Here is a 25,881-nt window from a genome sequence, read left to right as displayed (position 1 = left end):
CGTTTAGGGAAATTTTTATAACCATGAGTGCATCGCGGTGGCATGAGTTAACTGTTGATGTTTTTTTGGCGGACATTATGATAAAAAAAGGAAAAAAATACAAAAAAGTAAGAGAGTAACCGGAGCGCCGGCGCAGGCGACCGCTAGGGGCGGCGCCACTATCGCTACAGTCCTGTGCAGGGCCTTTAGGGCAGGTGCTAAAAAAAAAAACAGAAAAGGCGCGTGGACCCCCAGCTCTGGTTCTAGGGATTTTTCCACTCTGGCAAATGGAGCAGCACAGCGGAACCACTTTGTGCACATTTTTTCCTAAAACATATCATGCCTTCTTTTAGGAAATTGGCACTTTGCCTTCTTTCCTATACCTCCGATGTAGAAAAAGCCACACTCCTTCCAACCAGTATGGCAACCAATCGCTCAGTACAGCCAGCTGCTTCAGAGGTGGAACAGCCTTTATCGGGGCCATCCCCAGTACACAACGTCTCATATGAGTCCTTACCCTATCTAGAGGGTGGTGGTGTGGGGGGGTTGTCTAGATAAGGTTATAGGCTGGCAGCAGCACGAGATGCCCAGGTGTGTGTGTGTGTGTGTGTGTGTGTGTGTGTGTGTGTGTGTGTGTGTGTGTGTGTGTGTGTGTGTGTGTGTGTGTGTGTGTGTCTGTGTGTGTGTGTGTGTGTGTGTGTGTGTGTGTTTGTAATTCCCTGAGCAGAGCCCTTTATCTGATGGCTTCAAGAAAAGGACAGGTCATGAAAAAGAATGCCCTCCACCTCTCATCCCCCCTGCCACCATGTCACAGAAAACGATGGTGAGATTTTGCAGTTTGTCGTTAAGATGGAGATAATGGCAAAATGTAGTATATACAAGTAAATGTTGCAGTAATGTCGCACTTTAAAAGAGTTGGGGCAGGGGTGACACTCTGGGCCAAAAAAACTAGACATGTACTACTATTAAGAGTCATAATTTTTCGTTCACGCACGCACATATTGCCTCCAATGAAAATATAAACTTATATGTGACTAATTAAATGCAATAAAGGAAGTTTTTAGTAGACTCTCATTGAAGACCTTTGTGTTCTTAGAAATCTTGGAAACTCCTTGGGGGGAGCAGAAAAACATAATGAAACAACAATGTTAAAATCCGGATCCCACCACTGTTTTTGTTTGCTTCAATGTGTCTTTTTACTCCAAAATGTTGTTTTTTTGCAAGAATTGAAACGCCTTAATAGAGAGTGAGAAAGAAACACGCACTAGGCTAAATTCAACAAGAAAGTGCTGACAATTAGCAAGGTATTTATGGCCTCTAGCATTTATGACAAATGCCAGAGGCAAAGTCTGTAGAAATGGGGAGGATTAACACAATGATGGTACGCCGGATAGCAGTGAGTATTAATCCTGGCAAAAATGATACAAGGTAGATCCTTTCATTCAGGCATGCAGCAAATGCAGACCACCAGGCTGGTTTTCTGTTCCATTGCACAATAGTTAGGATCGCTACTTTTGCGTTAGTGTATTGGCATTGTTGTGGTAATTTCTGTAATAAAGGATCGTGAACAAATTTGTTGTGTGTATATTTATTTTAGAAGAACAGAGTTAGTCTTTGCAAAGAGAGGAGAGGGAGAGAGCGAATGGCACGACGCAGCCTGTACAAATGGTACGAAAGGAAATCATCTAAAAAACAGCAAAATATGAACACATTTAAAAATAGGTGAAAACAGCAAAATATTCTATCTATTATTTTATTATTTCTAAATAGGCAGAAGTAGCAATTCTATTCATTCTAAATAAACAGCAACAGCAAAGTATTAACACTCAAAAAATAATCAGATAATCGACAGATATATAGAAAACCTCGGCGAACCCGAGAACATCCAGGGACTCACACCCGAAGGTTTAAGAGAACCCATCATAAAGGGAAGAGGGACGGCAGTCCCTAGCAACCTGTGGAAATGTTGTCATCTGAGTCGAAGTCAAGGGATAGGGGAAAGGGATCGTTGAGGGAGGGGGCATCCATCTGGGAAATGGCAGAGTAACGGACGAAAGTGGAAGAAACGAGTTTAGTGATGGCCGCGTGAGCGAGGGGAACAATACAGCATGATAAAACCAAAAGGAGGCCCAATCCCACCACGACGATGGCGCCAGCACGAAGGAGCCAAAGATGCCAGCCGCAGTCTGTGAGCCAGGACCACCAGTCCCATCCCAAGGGGGAAGGGACGTCGTCAGCCTTCATATCTGCGAGAAGGGAGTTAAGCTGTGTAATCGTATGGGAGATATTGCCGGTTGCATCTGGTATGTAGGTGCGGCACGAATCGCCGATAACATGACAGAGGCCGCCACTGGAAGCTAGGATGATGTCAAGGGCGGCTTGCTATCATAAATTATTATGTGTGGCTGTCATAAAGGGCGTGAGAGCGGAGAAGCCGTCAGTGACAAGTGCGGTGAGGTTCTCTAAACGCATGTCGAGAGCGTCGATATTGTGGGTGTTATTGACTGCACCCCATCAGGGGAGGACACCGGATAAGTATTTTATAGCGCCCACCGTGAGTTCTCGTCTGGCGATATGGTGGCCTTTGGTGGCGGGACCGCGATAATGGGGATAATAATGCGTGGTATGAAGTAATTTATTCAGTATGGTAACGACAGGACGTAGTTACATCAGTCCACCCCCAGTCTTGGTCCGGCGAAAACGCCGGACCGAGACTGGGGAAGGAACTGATGTAGGTGAGGGCCGCAAAGCCACAAGGCGTCGTGACCCGTGCCAGCACCGCAATCGGTGGGCTAGAACAACATGGTAGAGGTGAGATTATTGCTCCCGGAAACATTACTGAAGAGATGGGAGGAGTTGAGGCCATGCGACGAATTGGCGAGCGAGAGACAGGACGAGACATTATGGACATTATGGCGGAAGGCCGCAGTTGTTATCATAGGTAACCGCACAGCCTATGGTATTGCCGAGATATACACGAGTCGGGTGTCGATGTCCTGAAACGCAGAGAGCGTGACGTAGACCCAAAAGGAAGGTGGGGTTAACGGTAGCAACCGGCTCAAGGAGTACGCCAGCTTGGGAGTGGAATGTGGTGCTGTTATGGGCACATAACGCCTGATTAGAGTACAGGGATGCATATGCGCATATGATGAAGAAACCGGAGTCGTTAACTGGGGTCTGGACAGGCTAATCATGACCGTGGCGTTAAGATTAGAGAGTTTTTGGACCTATTGGACTAAAGGCCTATATAATATAACCTATATATTGTCGTCCCGCCCAGGGCGAGTCCGTCGTCATAACATGAATGGGGAAAGTAATCGAAAGGGTTAACAATGACGCCAGCGAGGGTAGTGTCGTTCGACGCAGAGAAAGTAACGTTTCGCGCGGCAGGCTCTGTGACACCCATGACATATCTAGTTGGTCCGTTTCCTGAATAAATGGCGCGCTTAAACGCGAATTGGGCGGACCGAGGGGGTGATGTTGGTGTCAGGTTCGGTGGTCAGTGTAGCGTGAGAGTGCATGTCATACCATATCCAAGGTGCAACTATTATTACAGTGATTGTAAACAAAATGGTTAGCGTGCCGCGCACGCCGCAGAGGCCGGGGAGTCGGAACGGGTGCCAGGGTGGACGGCACTCTATGGTGTCGTCTGCTTCTGCTGCCTTGATGTAGTGTGGTGTGTGGTGGTCAGCGTCGTTCGTCTATGACCTAAGCTGGACAGTTGCCAGCATGCGTCACCTTGCAACTAACAGTGTTTGTAACAGTGTTTCTTAGGGGATGGGAGGGGTTGTGTGTGACCCTCCTTGCTGGATGTTACCGGGCGTGGTGATTTCGGGCTGTGGTTAAGCTGATGGTCTTCCAGTGACTGGTGTGCACCCACGTTGCTCTTTCCTAGACTTTTAGCTCGTGCTTCTGCCTCTTTTGTCCATATCCCTAGATATTGTTTATGGACATCCATTCTGTCTAAATCTTTCATTGACACTAACTTTTTCTTTTTTTCAATCTCTTTTCTTCCTCCACAATTCTTCCCCCACTCTCCCCAACTGGGACATACTTAAACTTCCCCTCGCGGGAAACGCCGTACGTGACCCAGTCTTCCAGACATGACTTGTTGTTGTGTGTATATTTATTTTAGAAGAACAGAGTTAGTCTTTGCAAAGAGAGGAGAGGGAGAGAGCGAATGGCAGGACGCAGCCTGTAGTGGAGCTCACCCGTCCTGCTGGATACAGGATGTACAGATTATATATTGTCGTGAGATGTGTGAGACCGTTGGGGTGGGGTGATGCACTGTTACGTCTTTTGATGTCCTTGAAGTCCTTATAAGGATTTTATCTTCGACTATATGTTTTGGTGCATTCTGCTAACGGGTCACAGTGTTCCTTATTGTGGGAATAACACGTCCTTGCCTAAAGTACGTGCTGTTCAGATAGTGTTTTGCACATATGTTATCGTAGAAGCAGACAAGGAGGATTTTGCCTACACAGCATGTATTGGTGTTGTAGGTACATTTACAAAATACACAGCTCCCTTTTAATGACTTCAGTTCCAAGGAGATGCCTCTTTAACCTTCAAAGCCACACAATAACTCGCACATGTGTGTTTGTGTGTGTTCCAAGGTGTGTTTGTGGAGTATCGAGGTGTGTGTGCAACGTGTACATCCGTGTCTCCATGGGGATGCTGGGCTAATTAGCTGGAAGAACGGAATCCATAACATTTTATTTGATACAGCCAAAAACAAAGTCTGCCTATTGAAGAAACTATGTTGTGTTGGCAAAAGTCACCGATAGCACCTTTCCCACTTGAAAGCCGTTAATCTACTGACAATGTTCATCTTGGCGTAATGTGGGAACAGGAGCCGGTTTCAATTTTCCGTTAAAGTCTTTCTGTATATTTGCCCACTCTCGACCTAGTATCATTTCCTGGAAAATGTTGTTACGGCCGAGAATGAAAATGTGTGGGAATGGAAGAGGTAACATTGCCAGGACAAGTACAAACGGTGGGTTTTTACAAATATTTACAAATATTTCAAAAGCTATTTGTTTTTGGGAAGAAAAAAGCATTCCGAAAAAAAGCGAGTCGGAATGACTCGGTGATACCTTCTTGCTCTCACAGCAAGAAGGTCCTGGGTTCGATTCCCGCCTGGGGCGCTGTTGGCACCGTGCTCCTGCGGGTTATCTCCCAAATAGGAGCCTTTCTGTGTGGAGTTTGCATGTTCTCCCCGTGCTCACATGGGGTTTCCTCCACCTCACATCAGTAAGGACCCCCCTCAAAAACATGCACCCATCATCGTCTGACCAGCGATGGACACTCATCACCTGGTCCCCGGGCGCGTCCACGTATGCTGCCCACTGCTCCTAGCTGTGGGCCCGGAGGAAGGACAAGCCAGGATTGGTTAAATGCAGAGGAACCATTTCACCGGCCACCATCCAAAGCATGGATGGTGGCCGGTGTGGTGTGGTGTGTTGTGTGACAAATAAAGATTGTTTCTGTTTCTTCTGTTTCTGTTTTCTGATGGCGCTTGGCTGCAAAGACGAGAAACTGAAACATGTCCAGTCTCTACGGAGACAGGTCTTCATCTTCTTAAACGTTATTCTTTTTCTAATTAAAAATGCCACTCAGACCCTAAACGTGTCTTTTAGAGTTAGGGGTGTGGTGCCAGGACATCGGGCACAAGCACTTTTCTTGCCCGCCGGCTGCACCGGAGCACTGCACCAGAGAGGGAGCGAGCAGACAGGGAGAGGTAGAAAGGGTGGAGAACTGATAAACTGAGAAGCCGATTCAGATCATATGTCCGCTGCCAACTGGTTGTCCAAATGATCACATCTACAATGGACATAAGGTACTAAACCCTAACCCGGAACGTACTGTATTCTTAACAGTCATCTAATGTGGGAAGAAATTCCATACAGAACTTCTCCATAAAGAAGGCCAATGTGTGAATGACTCAGTTCAGTTCAGTTCCTCCTGTTCGTTCTGGAACATTGGGCGACGAGTCCCCACCATTTACCAGAATGGCTACCAACTGCCTTTACTGGATATTTTTTATCCAGCAATGTTAATATTCCATGTGGGAAAGGGGCTTAAAATGAATGCGAGGCTGGTGTAGATTAATAGATTTTGCCAGGCAGACCTTTTATTTATCTGTCTGTGCGTAGGCATTGTGCATTTTGCACACACTTATCACCATTTGCTGGCAATCTGTCTAAACATGTACATGTACATCAAAAACTTTCATTTCAATCACACTTCCATGAAGACACATCTAGTAGATCGCTTATCACATGTAGGTTGCTTCCTACCATTCCTCCCCCGTTTGTGGATGCATTCACTGGTGTGCTACCCTGAGACATTTCTGTGTTCTACATCTGATGAGGTGTGAGGCAGCAGTTCTGCTCCCGTACTGGGTTGCCATTGATGCCTGTCCGCCACTCTCCTGGCAGCAGACATTCTCCCAACCTGGCACCATGGTGCCCAAACACTGGCCAACAGTCCCTGTCTGTTGCTGTCTGCCCAGTCCTTGTTGGCTTCCCTACCTCCCTACCTGCCTCCCTGCCACCTGTTTGGCTGACCCTGCATTTATGCTGGCATCTCCACTGGCATGGAGGCCATAGTTCTCAAATGCCTGGTGCCAAGACTCTTACTATTCCATCCTGATGTGATGTCTGGATTTGGAACAACAATCTGTGACAATCTTCATTGATATCAAAAGGGATCATGCATATTGTCCTGTCTCCCAACACAGATCCTGTTAAAAGGGAAACATATCTGTGGCAGACAAAGGGGCATGGTCAAGCGCCGGCTGCAGAGGACAACATGGTTCCCTTTCCCACGGCCCCTAAGCTGCCTCGAATCGGCCCAATCAGCGCCCGGTGAACAGTGGAGAAGGAGTGTTTAGCCATCAAATGTGCAGTCGGTTCCCTCCGCTACTACCTGGGACGAGCTTTCACTCTCTGTTCGGACCACGCCCTGCTGCAGTGGCTCCACCGCATGAAGGACACAAACACCCGGATCACCCGGTGGTACCTGGCTCTCCAGCCCATTAACTTCCCGGTGGTCCATAGGCCAGCGGCGCAGATGGTCGTGGCTAACTTTCGGCCGGAGGGCTCCCTGGCCGAAGTCGGGCAATGGGGCTATGTAGCGGACAAGGGGGCATATTGGGCAAGGTCAAGCACCAGCTGCAGACGACAGCACCCTTTCCCGCGGCTGCTAAGCTGCCTTGAATCGGCCCAATCAGCGCCCGCGTGGTGCTGATTGGTCTGACTCGAGGCAGGGAGATTTCTTAATGTTTATCTGTCTTGCAGAGGGGATCGGCGCATGGGCTTGTCAGCCAACCAGGAGCCAGAGCAGAACACCATTCCTCCTGCACCCGAAACCATCATCATTATCAGCATAATTAATTATTATCTATTATATATAATTGTGGCCAGTGAGCCGTTCTCTCGCCATGTTGGTGCAGCACAGCCAAAAGGACTCCGTCTCCCTCCCTAAACCCTTACCTGTGGACAGAGACACCCACAATATCATTCATAGAATTTCAGTTATCTGGACAGATACTCAATTTACTTTAGCTTTGAGTTTTGTGTTTCTGCTCATTGTAATCTGCGAACTACAGGTACTTTGAGCCACATTATATCGCTATTGATACACCACCTAAATGATTGAATTATATTCCAAAGTTACAGGATTACCTATGTGGTATTTTGTTGCTGTCCTTGCTGTCAGCTATTAGAAATGCTGTCATCATCTCTACTGATTCCGTAGTGCTCCTTTAATTTATTTTATCAATTGTTTGTTTCTATAGCCAAAAGAAAATAAGGAACAGCCAAAATCATCACTTTGGCATCACAATTCCAGAAGGTATCTGAATAGAGAAAACTGCAGGCAATGGAACACAATTTTGCAGTGCTACCATGTTCAAGACAACTTGGTCAGAAATCATCCCATTAAAAGACACTCAGGAACTCTGTTATGTACAGGATAATGTTACTGTTAACGTTCAGATCACGCAACCTCCTAACCAGAGGGTTTTTAGCTCTGCTCTTAGACTATTGTCGTTGTTTATTAATAGTGTTCATTAATGTTAGCATGAGTAATGGTAGCAGAGTTTCCGTTATCGGGTAATTGCCGGTTTTTGACCAGGAAAATCTGTTGAAGTCCATCATTCCATCCATTATCCATACCGCTTATCCTTGTGGGGTCGCAGGGGGGCTGGAGCCAATCCCAGCTGTCACTGGGCGAGGGGCGGGGTACACTCTGGACAGGTCGCCAGTCTATCACAGGGCTGACATATAGAGACAAACAACCAAGCACGCTCACATTCACACCTACGGTCAATTTATTTTAGAGTCACCGATTAACCTAACCTGCGTGTCTTAATCACAAATTGAGTTAGTGCTGGGCAATAAAACAATAACCATAATTATCAGCATATTTTTCCCCCAATGTCAAAATATAACAGACCTTTTCAATTAAAAATTTTGCAGATCAGTTCATTTCCGTGTTCGGCAACGTGCAACGGAAAGCCAGTCAGTTTGGATGATCTAAAGCTGACCTTTCACCTCTAACCAATCACGTTTGTGGATTTAGAAATTAGCCCCGTCCGCAGGTTGTGCTTGTAAACACAGTACACACAGAGCAGAGTCAGCACAGCATCCAAAAATCGGAGGAGAAGCAGAAAGATGATGTATCATAGACAACAGGGCCACATACATCCATAGTTTGGCGTTTTTTGGGATATTTCAGTTCGACTCAAAGCAGACGGTAAATATCCTTTGTGTAAAATATGTCGATGAGACATCCCGACAAAGATGAGCAACACCACAAACTTAATTATTTATTTTGACCTAATTTATTATTTGTATTTTTTGATTATATCAAAAGTTGATTTAATGAAATGTTAATTAAAGCAGCTGCAATTGTTACTTATTGTTCACAAACTATAGTTATTTGATTTCAAGTAGTAATAATCGTATTATTTATTTATGTATTTTTAAAATGGTGTTAACTGATGGGACATATTTTATTTAGAATATTCAATTAAAACTATTATAAATCTACATGCCCAGATGATTTCATTCTTTATATAGCCCGCCAATCAATTGTTTTTAAGCTCAATGAACACAGATATTGACATTGAAATCTTCCAGGACACTTGGACCGGCACCATTTTTTTCAAACTGAAATTCTGATCTCCAGTGCCTCTATTTTTTTTGTAAGTAAATTGAAGTTGGTTAAGATGTTAATAAGGCTATAATCCGCTCCATGCATTTACTGAAAATACTAGTGAGTCCCACTGGCCTGAAGTCATTAAGTTGTGTTGCTCTAGGCTTCTTAGGAAAAGGGATCACACTGGAGGCCTTTCATGTCTGTGGTACAGCCTACTCATCTACACCGCGTTCCAAATTTTTATGCAAATGATATTTTTCTCTGATTTTCCTAAATAGTCGATGCAAATGACAGTCTATAATTTTCAAGTCATCAACTGTTAGGGTATAATTCAAATATTATTGAACAAACCTCGCAATGATAACAGCATTTTTTTCTAAAATAAAAAACTCAAAATGCACTTCCAAATTATTATGCACAACAGAGTTTCAAAACATTTTATAGGTTGTAAAGAACTGAAAATGGTCATTTGTTGAATTTGCAGCATACGTAGGTCACATTTACTGAAATCAAAAGCTATTTCAATCAAAAACATCTTAACAGGCCAAGTTACATGTTAACATAGGACCCCTTCTTTGATATCACCTGCACAATTCTTGCATCCATTGAACTTGTAAGTTTTTGGAGAGTTTCTGCTTGAATCTCTTTGCAGGATGTCAGTATAGCCTCCCAGAGCTGCTGTTTTGATGCAAACTGCCTCCCACCCTCATAGATCTTTTGGTTGAGAATGCTCCAAAGGTTCTCAATAGGGTTGAGGTCAGGGGAGGATGGGGGCCGCACCATGAGTTTCTCTCCTTTTCTGCCCATAGCAGCCAATGACACAGAGGTATTCTTTGCAGAATGAGATGGTGCATTGTCATGCATGAAGATGATTTTGCTACGGAAGGCACGGTTCTTCTTTTTGTACCATGGAAGAAAGTGAGTCAGTCAGAAACTCGATATACTTTGCCAAGGTCATTTTCACACCTTCAGGGACGCTACCAGCTCTCTCCCCATGATTCCGGCCCAAAACATGACTCCGCCACCTCCTTGCTGACGTCGCAGCCTTGTTGGGACATGGTGGCCATCCACCAACCATCCACTACTCCATCCATCTGGACCATCCAGGGTTGCACGGCACTCATCAGTAAATAAGACTGTTTGAAAATGAGTCTTCATGTATTTCAGGGCCCACTGCAACCGTTTCTGCTTAGGGGTGGCCGAATAGTAGGTTTATTCACGACTGCAAGCCTCTGGAGGAGGCCCTACACCTTGACGTTCGCGAGACTCCAGAAGCACCAGCAGCTTCAAATACAGTACCTGTTTGCTGCTTTGTAATGGCATTTTAGCAGCTGCTCTTTTAATCCCATGAATTTGTCGGCAGAAACGTTCCTCATTATGCCTTTATCTACACCAACCCGTCTGTGCTATGAATCAGCCACAAATCTCTTGATGATCACGCTTAAGTTTTCGTGAAATATGTAATGTTTTCATACCTTGTCCAAGGCATTGCACCATTTGACACTTTTCAGCAGCAGAGAGATCGTTTTTCTTACCATATTGCTTGAAACCTGTTGCCTGCTTAATAATGTGAAACGTCCTTCTTAAGTAGTTTTCCTTTAATTGGGCTCACCTGGCAAAATAATTATCACAGGTGTCTGAGATTGATTTCAGTGATCCAAAGAGCCCTGAGACACTACCATCCATGAGTTTAATTGAAAAACAAAAAATGTAATGTTTATGACACTTAAATACAATTTGCATACTCATTTGGAACATGGTGTAATAAAAACTGAAATAATTAGGTAAAAACAGGTGTAAGCTGAAACCTACATGATTTAAGCACCCTACCCCTCAGCCCATCAGGGGGGTAGCCTGGTGCTTTATTAACTTTAATCCTGCTAGGCCGGATGCTACTTCAGCTTCAGTAACCACAATTGTAGTTGAGTTCGGTATATTATTAGTGATACTATTATCCAAATGACAATCGTCAAATCTGGCCTAAAAAGTGTTATGGTCATTTATAAAAATTATATCTTTAATATGTGTGTTCTGTTTTGTAGTGGTTTCCCTTCCCATCATTACATTGACCCCATTCCAGGCTTCCTTGGCATTGCCAGAGCAAAGTTATCTCCATATTTTCTTTATATTTCATTCCTTTTCACCTTGACCAGGTCCCCAGTGCAAAATGCAGTCCTCCTCTCTGGACACTGTCTCATTTCTGCAGAATGACAATAGCTTTGTTGTTAGGATAGATTTCAATAATCTTTTTAAGACGAAGAAAAATAAGATTCTCTTTATTCCCACAGCACACACTCCTCAACACATGCACCCATGCAGCGATGGGGACCTCGGTTTTGTAGAACTTAAAATAGTCTGTTTTAGTCTCATAGTTTAGTTAATTCACTGGTGTTAACTGAGACTATAACTGTGTATTTGAAGTTCCGCGAAACTACTGTCAGCCACAGAAGGACTGGCTACTAGTTTATACAGTAGCATACATTAACATTCATATCACTTCATCATTAGATGTTAGACACACCTACAGTATATTTATTAGAGGTTGTTAACAAATTAAAGGGGGATGGTAGGATGGTAGGTAGAGGGATGGTAGTTCAGGAGGTAGAGCTGGTAGTCCAGTAATCTAAAGGTTTCTGGTTCGATCCCTGGCTCCTCCTGCTAGCATACTGTAGTGTCCTTGAGCAAGACACTTAACCCCTAATTGCTCCTTATGGCCGCATCCATTGGTGTTTGAAAAAAAAATGTTAGTCGCTTTGGATAAAAGCATCTGCTAAATGTAAAGGAATCCCCACCAACCTAGCATATGGACCTGCCAGACTGTTTGGCTACAAAACGGAAAATTTTAATTCATGTAATTTTGTAGAAAGAAATTTTGCTGTACTTTTAACTTCAGTCCATTTTAGTTTCTTGATGAATTTGATGTGTTGATGAAGGAGAGACCGCTGACGCTGACTTGAGTAAATGAATAGATTTATTACAAAAGAACAGCATCAGACTAGACTTGCCATGGACGTCAAGGAGAGAACCGAGCTGGATGGATTCTCTGTCGAATGAGACTCAGGCAGGTGCTTTTATGCTTAACCAAAGACAACATTGACCATCTGATTCCCCTACATAGGTCACCATTCACATTTTCACCTCCCTTATTACCGGGACCCCTGACAATGGGCTCTGTCTCTCTCTCTTGAGATCCCTGGCACCGTCTGTTAATAATTTATCTTATACAATGGGTACTGTCTTGGGACGCCACTCATTCCAAGACACCTCGCCATTAAGGTGGAAACAACAATACTTCAATACCTTGATCCCCAATTCTCTGGTGGAGCTGGGAAGGGGACAACTGTTAAGACTGTACCAGGTTGATGCAGGCAATCTGTGGATGTGAATGGCTTCCATCCAGTATTCGCTCTGTACAGCCAACTGCTTCAGGGTTGGAACAGTCTTTATCGGGGCCATCCCCAGTACACAACGATTCATTTGAGTCCTTACCCTATCTAGGAGGTGGTGGTGTGGGGGGTGGTCTAGATAAGGTTACAAGCTGGCAGCCGCACCAGATGCCTGTGTGTGTGTGTGTGTGTGTGTGTGTGTGTGTGTGTGTGTGTGTGTGTGTGTGTGTGTGTGTGTGTGTGTGTGTGTGTGTGTGTGTGTGTGTGTGTGTGTGTGTGTGTGTGTGTGTGTGTGTGTGTGTATGTGTGTGTGTGTGTGTGTGTGTGTAGGGCTCCAGACTAACGTTCCCACTGGTAGCACCTGTGAGATCAACTTTCTCAGTTGGCCGCACCAGCACATCCCCCTTTTTAGTGGGAGGGCAGGTTCTTGCCCGATTCTTTTCCTTTTATTTTGCAAATGTAATGGTCTTGATGAACTGGAAACAGACCCGTGCCATCTCCCGTGCCTTATCGGTGCGCCCAAAATGCGCAGGAAGATGTCTTACTTGACACACTTCGGTGTCATAACAATGTAAAGATGTTTCAAAATTGTCTAGTGAAATAACCCACAGTACCCGTGCCGGAGGGGCACCAAAACAGCCTAATGATCATCGACACATGAAATTCTAATATCGTACACACTCAAAAGATTGTCGCATATGCGCAGTTTGGAACCCTGGTGTATCTGAGACCATGCCCCCCCTCTCCTTCAATGACCTTTCTCTCCCTTCTTTGCCGACCTTCTCAGCTTCCGTAGAAACTAAGTTCTTGTTTGACTTCATTTTGTTCTGACAAGAGCTCCTGACAATGATTAACAGGCACAAAAACACCCTGATTAATTAATGTAATTTACACACACACACATACACACACACACACACACACACACACACACGCACACGCACACGCACACGCACACGCACACACACACAATTGGCCTCACTTTTCCATCTTGCTATATCAAAAAATCAACATTTTTGTTGCATCCGCTTTCCTCTCTATCTTTATTCCTTGTTTTTATTGTTGGGATTATTTTATGATGTACTATTACTTCATGCATGTCTTTTCTTCCTCGTCTCTCTCCCCCTGTCTCTTGTAGGTGTCAGACCTATTTGTCTCCTTTGAGGAGACACCTCATGGTGCCGCCTCATTGGCCCAGGTCCATAAGGCAGTGCTGCACGATGGCAGAACCGTGGCAGTCAAAGTGCAGCACCCCAAGGTTCAGAAACAAAGCTCCAAGGACATATTGGCCATGGAGGTGAGTACATACTGTGTTTTGCGTGGAATAAAAGCTCGGAAAAATAATTATCCAGTAGGGGTTTTTACACCCAGACGCTGAAAACAGACAGTTCAAGATCCTTTGCTCATCACATGCAGCCATACAAAAACAGTTTACAGAAATAGAAAAACAAACTCCAATGGCTGTGTAAAAGAACAAAATAAGGAAAAGTAACAATCGAAAAATACAACTTGCAAATAAGTGAAAAAATATATAAAATGGATATTTTGGAGCTTGTATATTAGTGTATTAGCAAGTTTGAGAAAGAGGCTGAAAATCTGAGTTAAAGAACTACCTCTGGGATTTTGAGTCAACCATGTGGATTTGCTCATGAGTGCAACCCAGAGGTCCGACCCAGGGTGATTACAGCTGGATCAGTCCATTGCTGGAGCAACAAATGACAGGACTTTTTATTTCCCAACCAGGGCTCTTTGTCATGTAGTGTTTGAGTGGCAAAGCATGGCATTCCTGTGCCAGATTCTTTTACCTCGTGGGGAAAGCATCCTAGGGTCAACACAAGTTTGGCATAGATCAAATCAATAGACTACTCTATTCGGCGTGGAGTAAGCCATTGGAGTTCTGGGTGAAATAATTAAAGTGAGCCCATGACATCAGTAATAGATTGTTCTTGTATTGTTCCAACTTTAAAAAAATACATATATATTTACATGCTGACTAAGATAGGCAGTATACTTCAACTGAAGAAAGAACTTCACAGTAAAGAACCATCAGCAGACATCCTTCCACAAAAACATGTCAGTATTTTCAGTGCAATGCGTATTCACTGTAGTGCAGAGAGGAAATTAAGGGGCAAGTGTTGTTCTCAATGAGTCTTAATTATAAAAGTTTTGTTTCACTGTGAGTGTACTAGTGTCTTAAGCAGTCAGTCTTACTGATGTGTGTGTGCACTTCTTTTGTATATTAATGGGCAGCGATGATGTATTGGTATGTCTTACCATGTATTGGTTAGTCAGCTGGATATATTCAAAAACCTACTACCTTGTATTGCAGTGAAGTGGCGTAAAATAGATCAGTTGCTTATTTTGTTTGCCAGGTGTATGGGGGTGGGGGGGGCGATTGTGTGATGACTCTATGATAAATAAACTTCTATTTTCACCGCTTGACTTACAGAGGTCTAATCTTTGTGCAAGTAAACATATTTTAACAATAAACTCTCATTGGGATCCTGAAGGTGTTGGTGAGAGCCGTCCATTGGCTTTTCCCAGACTTTGCCTTCTTGTGGTTGGTGGAGGAGGCCAAGAAAAACATGCCCCTGGAGCTAGACTTCCTCAACGAAGGCTGCAATGCAGAGAGAGTTGCCAAGATGCTCTCGCACTTTCCATTTCTTAAGGTAGGGAAACAGATGCGACATTGTAGACAGTAATGGTCTGATCTATCTATCTATCTATCGATCTATCTATCGATCTATCTATCTTTACTGTTCAACTTCTATGGGTTATGGTGTTGGCATAGACAGGGCAAGCAGAGCAGGGCAGACCATCTCCCAGCTACTCCTGGGAATCCCAGCTCTGCCCCCCAGGATCTCTACCATTTTTCCTTTTCATGAACATCTCCTTAGTGTATCACATGTACAGTATATGCTCAGTTACATGGCTGTCTTTTACCACTGTAGAAGCTGAGATGCTGGGAGTCCCTGGATGGCTGCTCACTCCCTATTACAATGGGATTTATGAATTAATTAATCAATAAATGTATAGATGTATTCACTACCGTCTTTCCTCTCCAATACATGTTAAACTTCAAATAGGTCATCCCAATGTCCAAAAGTGATTGCTCCTAAGTCTCTTTGTCTTCAGGGTGGTGGTGGGGTGAGATAATTGTATAATTAATTATACATTTCATACATATATTTATTTTAAGAAATAATTGAAATTATTTCTTAAAAGAAAAAATAATTGTATCATGAATATAATTTTTAAAGTTTATTTGTTTATTACTGTTTAAGATAAACTTATTAAACAGTCGGAAACAGTCAAAATGTGTGTATTAAATTTCTACAATAAGAGTGGAGAGGGTCAACAGCCTGCTGTTCTCCTGAGATAGTTTAAGACATAATTTTCTTAAGATAAAAATCTTAAACACTCAAAATTCTGAACTACCAATTTATCTCCATGAAAACATATCTGGCTTGTTAATTTCATATGTTGCAGTATTCACTTGACAGCCAATTGAAAACTGAAAAAAATTACCCAAAAAATCTATTGATAGTCCCCTGTTGAGTCAATGCTGTATGGAAGTTGGGAGAATATTTGAAAGTGCATTTTCATTACCTCAATGTAAGTCCCTTATATTGCCTCTCCCTTTTGTTGGTAGCGTTTTGGTTTTGCTCCATAGAACATAAAAAGATTTTCTCTTCTTTTGATGTTTTGACTACAATTTGACTTACAATTTTTTACTCTGTGGAGTTATCAATTATGAATAAAGGGACCTCTCACAAATCAACATAATTTGTTACAAATCTCCACAATGCATCTGCATTGCAAGTGAAAAAATAATTTTCCTTCGCTGCACTTCAGAATCTCCCAGTAAAAAAATTGTGATGCTAATCAGACTTATATTAAGTTATGGAACATATTCAATCAAACACATACTGTCATATTACCATCTCATAGAGCTGTGACGGTATTAATTTTTTCTTACTGTGGTGAAAAGCAACGTATAACCGCGGTTCTGCAGTTTACCAACAGGGTGTCATTGGCCTATCTCTTACAGAAGGAGCCACTTGAAGGGGGCTGTCCCTTGCAATTGCAACCAGCTTCCAGCCAGTTTCCAGCCAACTACCAAGCAGCTGAAATAGTTATAGTTAGTTATAGTTTCAAGATTATTGTAAAATACTTATAACTGAAAACAATGAAAGCATCATTAGCAGTAATTAGATTCTTCATCTCAGAGCCAACTCAACTTTACATTATAAGTAAAATAAGGGCATAGTAGTGATTAAAATGAAAACACAATTTAAAAACAGAATTTAAATAGTATTTAAACAGTATTTAAAATATCTGAAATGCAAAGGAGTAGTGTGCTAAAGTAATATAAAAGTATTTACCAAAAAGAAAGACAAAATAAAATGCAGACAATAATGACAGTGACTCAACTTGATAGTGGACATCTTAAATAGTCATGGGCCACAACAATGCAGTGTCATACTGAATGGCAAGATAGACACTGTTTTAAGACAGACACTGCAATGTACTACTAAGAGGTAAGACAAAACAGGTATGCAATGCAATACTTGATACATTAAAGTGACTAGAGGTAGCTGATATGATATGATATGATATCCTTCTTTTTGAAGTGGCCAAGTGTGTATATTTATAGGTTCTAGTCTTTCGCCATTTGATTTCAAAATGAGGGTCGTTGAACTGTCTAACTTTTATTTAACTTAAACTTATTGTGAAATATCACAACAAATGTATGCATTTGAGCCTCTCTCATAGAGAACCCTCCGCATTTAATAGATTGTTTTTTCCAAATTCCAAAAAACAACAAAGGCACAATAAACTGTTAACAATCTATAAATAAAAGTCAATAGAATAAAATCAAAACCAGGGATATAATAATCATTTGTACAAACTCGAAAGAGACTAAACAGGGTATGGATCCTTCTGAACACTCAAGATTGTTTCACTGTTTTGTTTTTTATTTTTATTTTATTTATTTTTTTAACCTGTGCTGTAAGCATGCTGGGCATACAACACAGAGGATTTGGGATATGCCATTGCATTCAGGACAGGGTTAGTCTACAAGTGGAGTTCAAGTTGTCAACCTGCAATGCAACTCTCTATTAATTCTTAAACCATCAAGAACTGCTGCAATAACTCTGTCCTGTGGATGACCTGTAGAATGACAAGAGCACAGTTTTTGGTTATGGAGAACCACCACCAATCCCCCTCTTTGGAGAACTATTGATCATGTTTGGGTCTATAAACAACTGATCACTACTCCAAGAGGGGGAGAATCACCACGGTGAGACAAATAAACATAGAAACAAACAACATTTACACAAAAACATGAACACTGGATGACAACATGTATTGGAAAAACAGTGAATTAGGTCCAGGAAAACTGGAACTAGAACTGGTCACGTGACCTCTTCCTGTCATAATTATGGCAGCAAATGAGGGAGCAAAGGAGAGGAATGCAACCAGGAGGGTGCTGGGACTTGAAGCAGGTGTGTGTGTGTGTGTGTGTGTGTGTGTGTGTGTGTGTGTGTGTGTGTGTGTGTGTGTGTGTGTGTGTGTGTGTGTAAGATGTCCACCAGTGAGTGTACATGACTTATCCCCATTGGTACTGGTGTAGAAGGTCGGTATTTTGTCACGGCCCCTCCAAGCAGCAGAAGGGCCCCCGAAACCCCCCCGAACTCCACAGCCCTCGGCTGCAGGAGATCCCAGAGGGCCGTGGAGCAAGCCCCCACACCCAGCCCCGAGGAGCATGACCCAGTCCCAGGGAGCCCGAGGAGAACCCGCACCCCGGGGGCGCACACATACAACCAACCTCCGGGTGCAGGCACAAGACGCAGCCGCCAGCACAGAACCCAGGCGCAAGGCACGGACCACAGGCCCGGTTCATGGCCCCACGGCGACAGAGGGGGCCCACCCGACCGCCCCCCGGCCAACCACGCCCCCACACCGGCCCGCCAGCAACCGGCCACCCAGGAGAAAAACACAGTGCTCAATGTGTGCTGTTGGTAATTGCAGTTAAAATTACGGGGTTGGGGGTGCGAGTCCTTCAGGCAAGTTGAACCCGAATCACTCACACCCCTCCTGTCCCGCAGACCCTGGTCCGATGAAGTGTTGTTCAGAGTAGGATTGTTGTACCAGTGTATGTGTTCTAAGCTAATGTGAGTGGGATTAAAATTTTGGGACAGACCAGAAGCACGCTTGGGCAGGAGCATGACAGACAAGATGGCAGCTGCCCGCCGCACCCCCACCCACACAGCCTGCACCCCGCCCATCCCGCAAGCCCTCTGTCTATTGTATGGTGTATGTGCTGATTATGAGTTTTGGCACTGGGAGAGATAGGCGAGTCACGACCGAACCGATCCAGAGGCGCAGCGGGCCGCGGAGCAACTACGCAGACCCCCTCCCTCCGGACCCAACCGCGCCCACCTCCCGTACCCTGTGACAGCCAACCTACAGCCATGTGCCTCCACCATGTCGGGCAGCTCCGCGCCCCCTGGTCAGCCCCCAGCCGCCGAGCATGCGGACTACAGAGCAGGGGGCGGCAGACGGCACCCCCACCCACAGCCCAACGAGCGCCCTGCGCACCGAGATCGTCAGAGGGCAGGTACCTCGGCAGCCCGGTGTGATGACACCGCCCCCCCATGGGCGGGGCGGTGTCAGAGTAGCAGATCAAGGGGGGCCATCTGGTGGGTAATCCGGGTCAGAAGTGACCCGGTCAGCCCCTTGACCTTGAGCGGTGTGGGGACGGGTGTCAGTCCTAGCTGACGTGCTAGTCCCAGGTCAAGAAAACTCTCATCAGCCCCGGAATCTATGAGAGCGGAGGAAGAGAGTGTTATACCCCCCCATGAGAGGGTAGCCGGGAGCAGAGGATGGGAGAGAGGGTTGGAGCCGGAGCGTCCTCTCCTGGCCGGACGGGCAGGTTACATTTACATTTACATTTCATTTAGTCATTTAGCAGACGCTTTTATCCAAAGCGACTTACAATTATTCAAACACCGATGGACGCAGCCATCAGGAGCAATGAGGGGTTAAGTGCCTTGCTCAAGGACACTACAGCATGCTAGCAGGAGGAGCCTGGGATCGAACCAGCAACCTTAAGATTACTAGACGACCAGCTCTACCTCCTGAGCTACCGTCCCCCCTGTGACAGCCAACCTATAGCCATGTGCCTATAGCCAACCGGCGCTCCCGTAGCCGGTTGTGCAGGCGGATCGTGGTATCTACCAGTTGGTCCAGGTCCGTCAGCTAGTCCCGCTGCGCCAACTCGTCCCGCAACTCGTCATTCAGGGCGCGCTGAAACACGTCCTGCAGGGCTCCGTCGTTCCAGCCGCTTTCCGTGACTAGCGTCCGGAACTCGACGACGAGGGAGGCGATACTACGGGGACACTGGCGGAGGGAGAGGAGTCTTCTGTCGGCTTCCTTGCCGCGAAATGGTTGATCGAAGACTCTCCTCAGTTTGCGGTGAACAGGTCATAGGAGAGACTCTTGGGGCCCCCTGATCCAGAACTGCAGAACCCCAGCCGACAGCCATCCCTCTCAGGCAGGAGATGAGGAATGCGATGGGGGCGCCGTCGGAGGCGCACGATGATGGCTGATGCTGGAAAACCACCGCGCACTGCACTAGGAAGGAAATCGCCGTCGTAGGGTGCTGGAGCCGGAACATGGGGCTCAGGGGGACGAGGGGGGCACTGGGAGTCATGGTGGAGGGCCGGAGGAGCTGGAGGAGCCGGCGGAATCTGCAGGCTGCTGATGGCTGCCGAGATGGTCCGGAGGTGGTCCGTGATGTCCCAGAGGGCCTGGTCATGTTGACCAAGCAACACTCCTTGGTTCTGGAGTGTGTGGTGGAGCCCATCTGTGTTGGCTGGGTCCATGATTTGATGGCCAGACCGTACTCTTACGACTGGAGTTAGGAGGGACCCAAACGCACGACACAGAGAGAAGGGAGGCAGATGGATGTTTATTAGACCACACGGTGGAGATGGCCGGGGGGACCAGGTCAGGTAGAGATGGGGCAGGGCAGGGATGATGATGACCAGGAAGGAGGGGTCCAGGATCCGGGTGGAGAGATGGGGAACTGGGTTGGATGGAGAGGGACAGATAGACTTGGTCGATGAGAGGAGACAAGCAGGTTAAACGGGCTGGATGAAACATTTAGACCAAGCATGCTGTGATCTCCCGAGAAGACAGAAGCGGAAGGGAGTAGTGAGCGGAGACCCAACATGGTGGCGCCCTGCTACACTAACTAACGCGGTAGCTCCACCTCAGACAAAATAACAAAGCGAATTGCAAATAATATTTATATATATATATAAAAAAGGGAACACTGCGCGAAACCAAAATTGAGGACCTCGAGGATTATATCGATTTTTTTTTAAAAGCCTACGTGATGGAAGAAGACCAGGACTGCATTAATTCCGGGAAAAGAAAGAAGACCGACTTAGCAACAGACACTGATGATCTCATACCGGGTGCCGTAGAGGTTAGTGTCTTGGATGAGATTAACAAGAAGCTGGACATGCTCGGTCCACTTCTCCAAGACATTACCGAGATCAAAGCCAGTCTTGATTTCCTGCACCACACGGTCGGCGAGATGCAAAAAGACAACGCGAATCTGAAAACCTCCGCGAAGCGTCTCACAGCGGAGATGGAGGCTGTAAAAAAATAAAATGAAATAATGAAAGAGACCATCCTGGATATTCAATCCAGAAGTATGCGGGACAACCTCATCTTTTCTGGGATCCCAGAGAACAACACCGAGTCCCGAGAAAATATGGTGAAAGACTTTCTCGCACCGCCCTGAAACTCCCGACAGACACCGTGAAGCAGATCACCTTTCACCGAGTTCATCGACTGTGACACTGCTCCCCGCTCCATCATTGCTAAGTTTGAACACTTCAAGCACAAAGAGCTGGTCAAAAGCAAAGGACGGGAACTGAAAGGAACCACGCTGGGTATGAACGATCAATTCCCCCGTGAAATCAACGACCAAAGAAAGGTGCTATATCCTGTCCTGAAGGAGAACCGGCAGAAGGATAAACGCGTATCGATGATTGTTGACAAATTATACATAGACGGTCAGTTATTCCGAGACTCCTCCACCACACCCTGGTTATTCTGATCATAATGTATGTATTCTTGTAATTCCAGTTATTATATACTGCAAGATGTAGGAATAGGCATGCTATCTATATCAGGATTTAAAATGTCGCCCACTGTCATCTCACCTTCCTAATTCCCCCTCCATACTTCTCTCATCATTTCACCCCCCTAATCCCTCTCTCCTTACTTCTCCTATCACTCTCACTCTCTGTCTTTCACTTTATGTATGTGTAATCCGGCAATGTTCTGTGTTCTTCTTTGTCTACTCGTCAGTTGTTTGTTTAGTTATGTATCCCTACAAACTTCCTACAATACTATGGCAATGAAAAGGAATATAAAGGAGGACACCCCAGACTTATCTATGGAAAATCATGGGAACGGTAGTATAGCTAGTGCCTTGCATGCACTGTGCCATCACCCCCTAACTAACTTCAATGACACCCATTAAGTTTGTTAGTTGGAATGTGAGAGGCTTGGGCTCACCTGCTAAACATAGCAAATCCTAACTCACCTCACGAAGATGAACCCCAGCTTCTGTCTACTGCAAGAAACCCATCTCACTGTATCTGAGCACCTCAAACTCAAAGGTAAATTGGTTAATCAGATGTTTTCTGCATCATACAACTCAAAAAAAAGAGGTGTATCTATATTAATCAATAAAAGTATCCCATATCAAAATACAACCACAGTATCTGACCCAGAAGGGCATTTCATAATAATTAATGGGATTTTAGGTAACATCAAAATAACCATAGCTAATATTTATGGCCCCAATGAGGATGACCCAAATTTCTTTCACAATATATTTTCAAATCTTTTAGTATTTTCTGAATCAATTATCATATTGGGAGGAGGCTTCTACGCAGTACTGGATCCAAATTTAGACCGCTCTCAAACCAGAAATATTTCCACATCCTGGCGTTCGTAGGACACTATAAAACAATACATGAATGATCTTGCTCTTGGGGATTGTTGGTGATCAAATAACCCAGATTCTAGAGAATACACATATTACTCACCATCCCACCAAAGTTTTTCTAGAATCAAACTTTTCTTAACAAGTAACTCTGCACTGTCCAAAATCACTAATCAAGAAATCCACCCTATAGTAATTTCAGATCACGGGCCGATAAGTTTCAACCCGATGAATGAAACAAACCGGAACCCTCCTGGCAGGTGACGGTTTAACACTTCACTTTTGACAGATAAAGAATTTAATCATTTCTTTTCAAGAGAATGGACTTCCTTCATTGAACTGAATGACTCCCCAGAAATATCACCATCCTTACTTTGGGAAACAGCGAAGGCAGTTCTTAGAGGAAGTATTATTTCATTCTTCACTCACAAGAAAAAGAAAGGACAAGAATGCAAAAATAAACTCAAACAGCGACTAAAGGAGTTGCATTCCCAACAAGCCCACTCATCTTCTGAGCAAATCCGAAATGAGATCAGGACAATTACATTTCAACTTGAAACTATCATCCATCAAAAGACACAATTCCTTATGACACGGACAAGAGCAAATTATTTTGAATTCAATGACAAATCAGGTAAATTTCTTGCCAATCAATTGAAACGTGATAGAGAAAAATCACTGATTTCATCCATCAAAGATTCACAGGGTAGAATAACATACCGCGAGACATCAATAACATATTTAACGACTTTTATAAGAACCTATATCACTCGGATAATGAATCGAATATATCAAACATTCACTCATTCCTTGATGATATCGACCTTCCTAAACTTTCGACAGATCAGGCTACCAACTTCGATCAACCACTTACTCTTGAAGAACTCAGGAAAGCTCTTCTCTATGCCCAACAATAAATCACGTGGATCAGATGGCTACCCAGTGGAATTTTATTAACACTTCTGGCCACTTATCTCCCCATTATTCATCAGAATGGTTACAGAGGTCAAGTCAACCTCAACCATGCCTCCGCACATGAACACTGCGCTTATCTCGGTTTTGCTGAAACCAAAAAAAGGACCCAACCCTCACCTCCATTTATAGTCCCATAAGCCTTATTAATTGCGACCTTAGGAATATAAGTAAAACACTAACCAACAGAATTGAAAAAGTAATCCCATTTATAATTCACCCAGATCAAACAGGCTTTGTCAAAGGCAGACACTCATTCAGCAATGTGCGTTGTTTATTCAGTCTGATGAGCATATCTAACTTAAATACTATCATTGCCTCTTTGGATGCCGAAAAAGCATTTGATAGAGGGAATTGGACATATCTCTTTTCAATCCCAATCCAAATTTGGCTTTGGAGAGTCCCTCATTCAATGGATCAGAATCCTCTACAACCCTCCATCTGCTTCTGTCATCACCAGTGGTTACACCTCACAGTTTCCCTCTACAACGCAGCACAAGACAAGGATGTCCGCTCTCCCCTTTACTATTCGCATCTTTATTAAACCCCTCATGGCGGCTATCCGTCAAAACAGTAATATTGTAGGCATACAATCAGGAAACTCTGTTCACAAAATCAGTTTGTATGCAGACGATATCCTGCTGTACATACGGAACCCAATATCATCCGACTGGAGGTGTTCAATCTTATATCTAAATTCTCAGATATCTCAGACTTAACTTAACCATCACAACGGGCAATATTAGATACCTTGGTATTGATATCTCCCCCAATCTATCAGATTTGTTTACCCTTAACTTCACTCCATTGCTCAAATCCATTGAAGAAGACCTAATTCGATGGAACAACCTACCCATCTCACTAATTGGTAGGATAGCAGCAGTGAAAATGAATATACTTCCAAAAATAAACCAACAGTACATTGGTTTAATACTCTCGACTCAATAGTCAACAAATTTTATTGGAAATACAAGAAACCAAGAATTAAACTAGCAACACTACAGAAAAACAAAAACGGTGGAGGCCTTGCAGCCCCAAACTTATGATACTACTATCTAGCAAACTATCTTCAATTTATAATTAAATAGTTACAACCAGAGCAACAATTGGACATGGATGGTGAGACATTGAACAATCTGAATGTCAGGAGTTATCATTATCCGATCTCCCATTCCTTACTTAATCTATAAAGAAACATAATTGCTTTAAAAACCCACTTATCGCAACAACTCTGTCAGCCTGGTGGAAATTCCTCAAACTTAGTGGTCACACTATATCTCCAAACAAATTCACGCCAATCTGGCACAACCCAGATTTCCTGGTTAAAAACAGACCAATAATCTTTAGATCTTGGAAAAGACAAGGAATTACTCATCTGGAATACATTTTTAAAAAACAATTTGCTTATATCCTTTCCAACCTAAACCCAAAGGTATAATATCGGTGGCCATGACTTCCTTCAATTCTTCTAATTACAACAGTCTCTAAAAGTTAAAATCAAATTGACGAACAACAACCTACAACCACCTGAAATGATTGAACATCTCACTCATATCTGTCACTTGAAAAATCCCTTTTCCAGAATATACAAACTTTTACTAAAAATAGACGACACCTTATCTTTACCTACAATGAAATGGGAAAGAGACCTTGCTGTTTCCACTGATATCAACCTGTGGAAGCTTATTTGCAACAACAGCTTTTCTATGACCCGGAACTCCAAAATGCAACTCATCCAATGTAAGATTTTGCACAGAGCCCATATCACGGAACCCAAAATGTTCAAAATGGGTTTTGTGGATGAAGACATTTGCTCTCAATGTTCCCTTGATACCAGAGATGACTAATCTCATGCCTTCTGGCTCTGCCCACCTATCCTAGCATTCTGGACCAACATCACCAAGAAGCTATCAACCCTTCTGGGTCGCAGCATTCCATTCTCCCCGTCTATATGTCTTCTCGGTGACCTCTCCTCAGTCGACCCACCACTGAAACACCACCAACCCATTTTGATCGCCTTAACAATGGCCAAGAAAACTACATTACTCAATTGGAAAAATAGAGATAATCTCACCACATCCCAATGGTTGCCGTTATTAATAGATTACATCTCAATGGAAAAACTTTTGGCAATATCCCAAAACCATGTTGATTCATTTAATGAGATATGGGCTACTTTTATCACTGACATATCTCCATCATTTAAAACTTGTGTCTTCCTAAGTCGGTGCAATGTCGTTGCGCTTTGGAGCATGTGGGGGCCCTCCTGGTCTGCCGGGGCTCCGCGTTTGGGTGGCTGCCCGGGCGGCTCTGGGGACAGCCGTGGTGCATGGTCCGGTGTTC

At 44.2% G+C, this 25,881-nt stretch overlaps 1 protein-coding gene across 1 annotated transcript in view; it reads left to right on the top strand.

The window, feature by feature from the left end:
• adck1 (aarF domain containing kinase 1) overlaps positions 1 to 25,881 on the top strand; it is a 187,333-nt gene that overhangs the window by 86,762 nt on the left and 74,690 nt on the right. The window contains exons 5-6 of the mRNA XM_080012942.1: positions 13,669 to 13,827; positions 15,041 to 15,199. Of these exons, the coding sequence (XP_079869068.1) occupies positions 13,669 to 13,827; positions 15,041 to 15,199 (318 nt within the window). The remainder of the gene's footprint in view (positions 1 to 13,668; positions 13,828 to 15,040; positions 15,200 to 25,881) is intronic.

This window comes from Zeus faber (assembly GCF_960531495.2).
Source record: "Zeus faber genome assembly, chromosome: 13".
Taxonomy (NCBI): domain Eukaryota; kingdom Metazoa; phylum Chordata; class Actinopteri; order Zeiformes; family Zeidae; genus Zeus; species Zeus faber.
The sequence above is the reverse complement of the archived record's forward strand: the minus strand, read 5'-3'. Positions and strand labels throughout refer to the sequence as shown.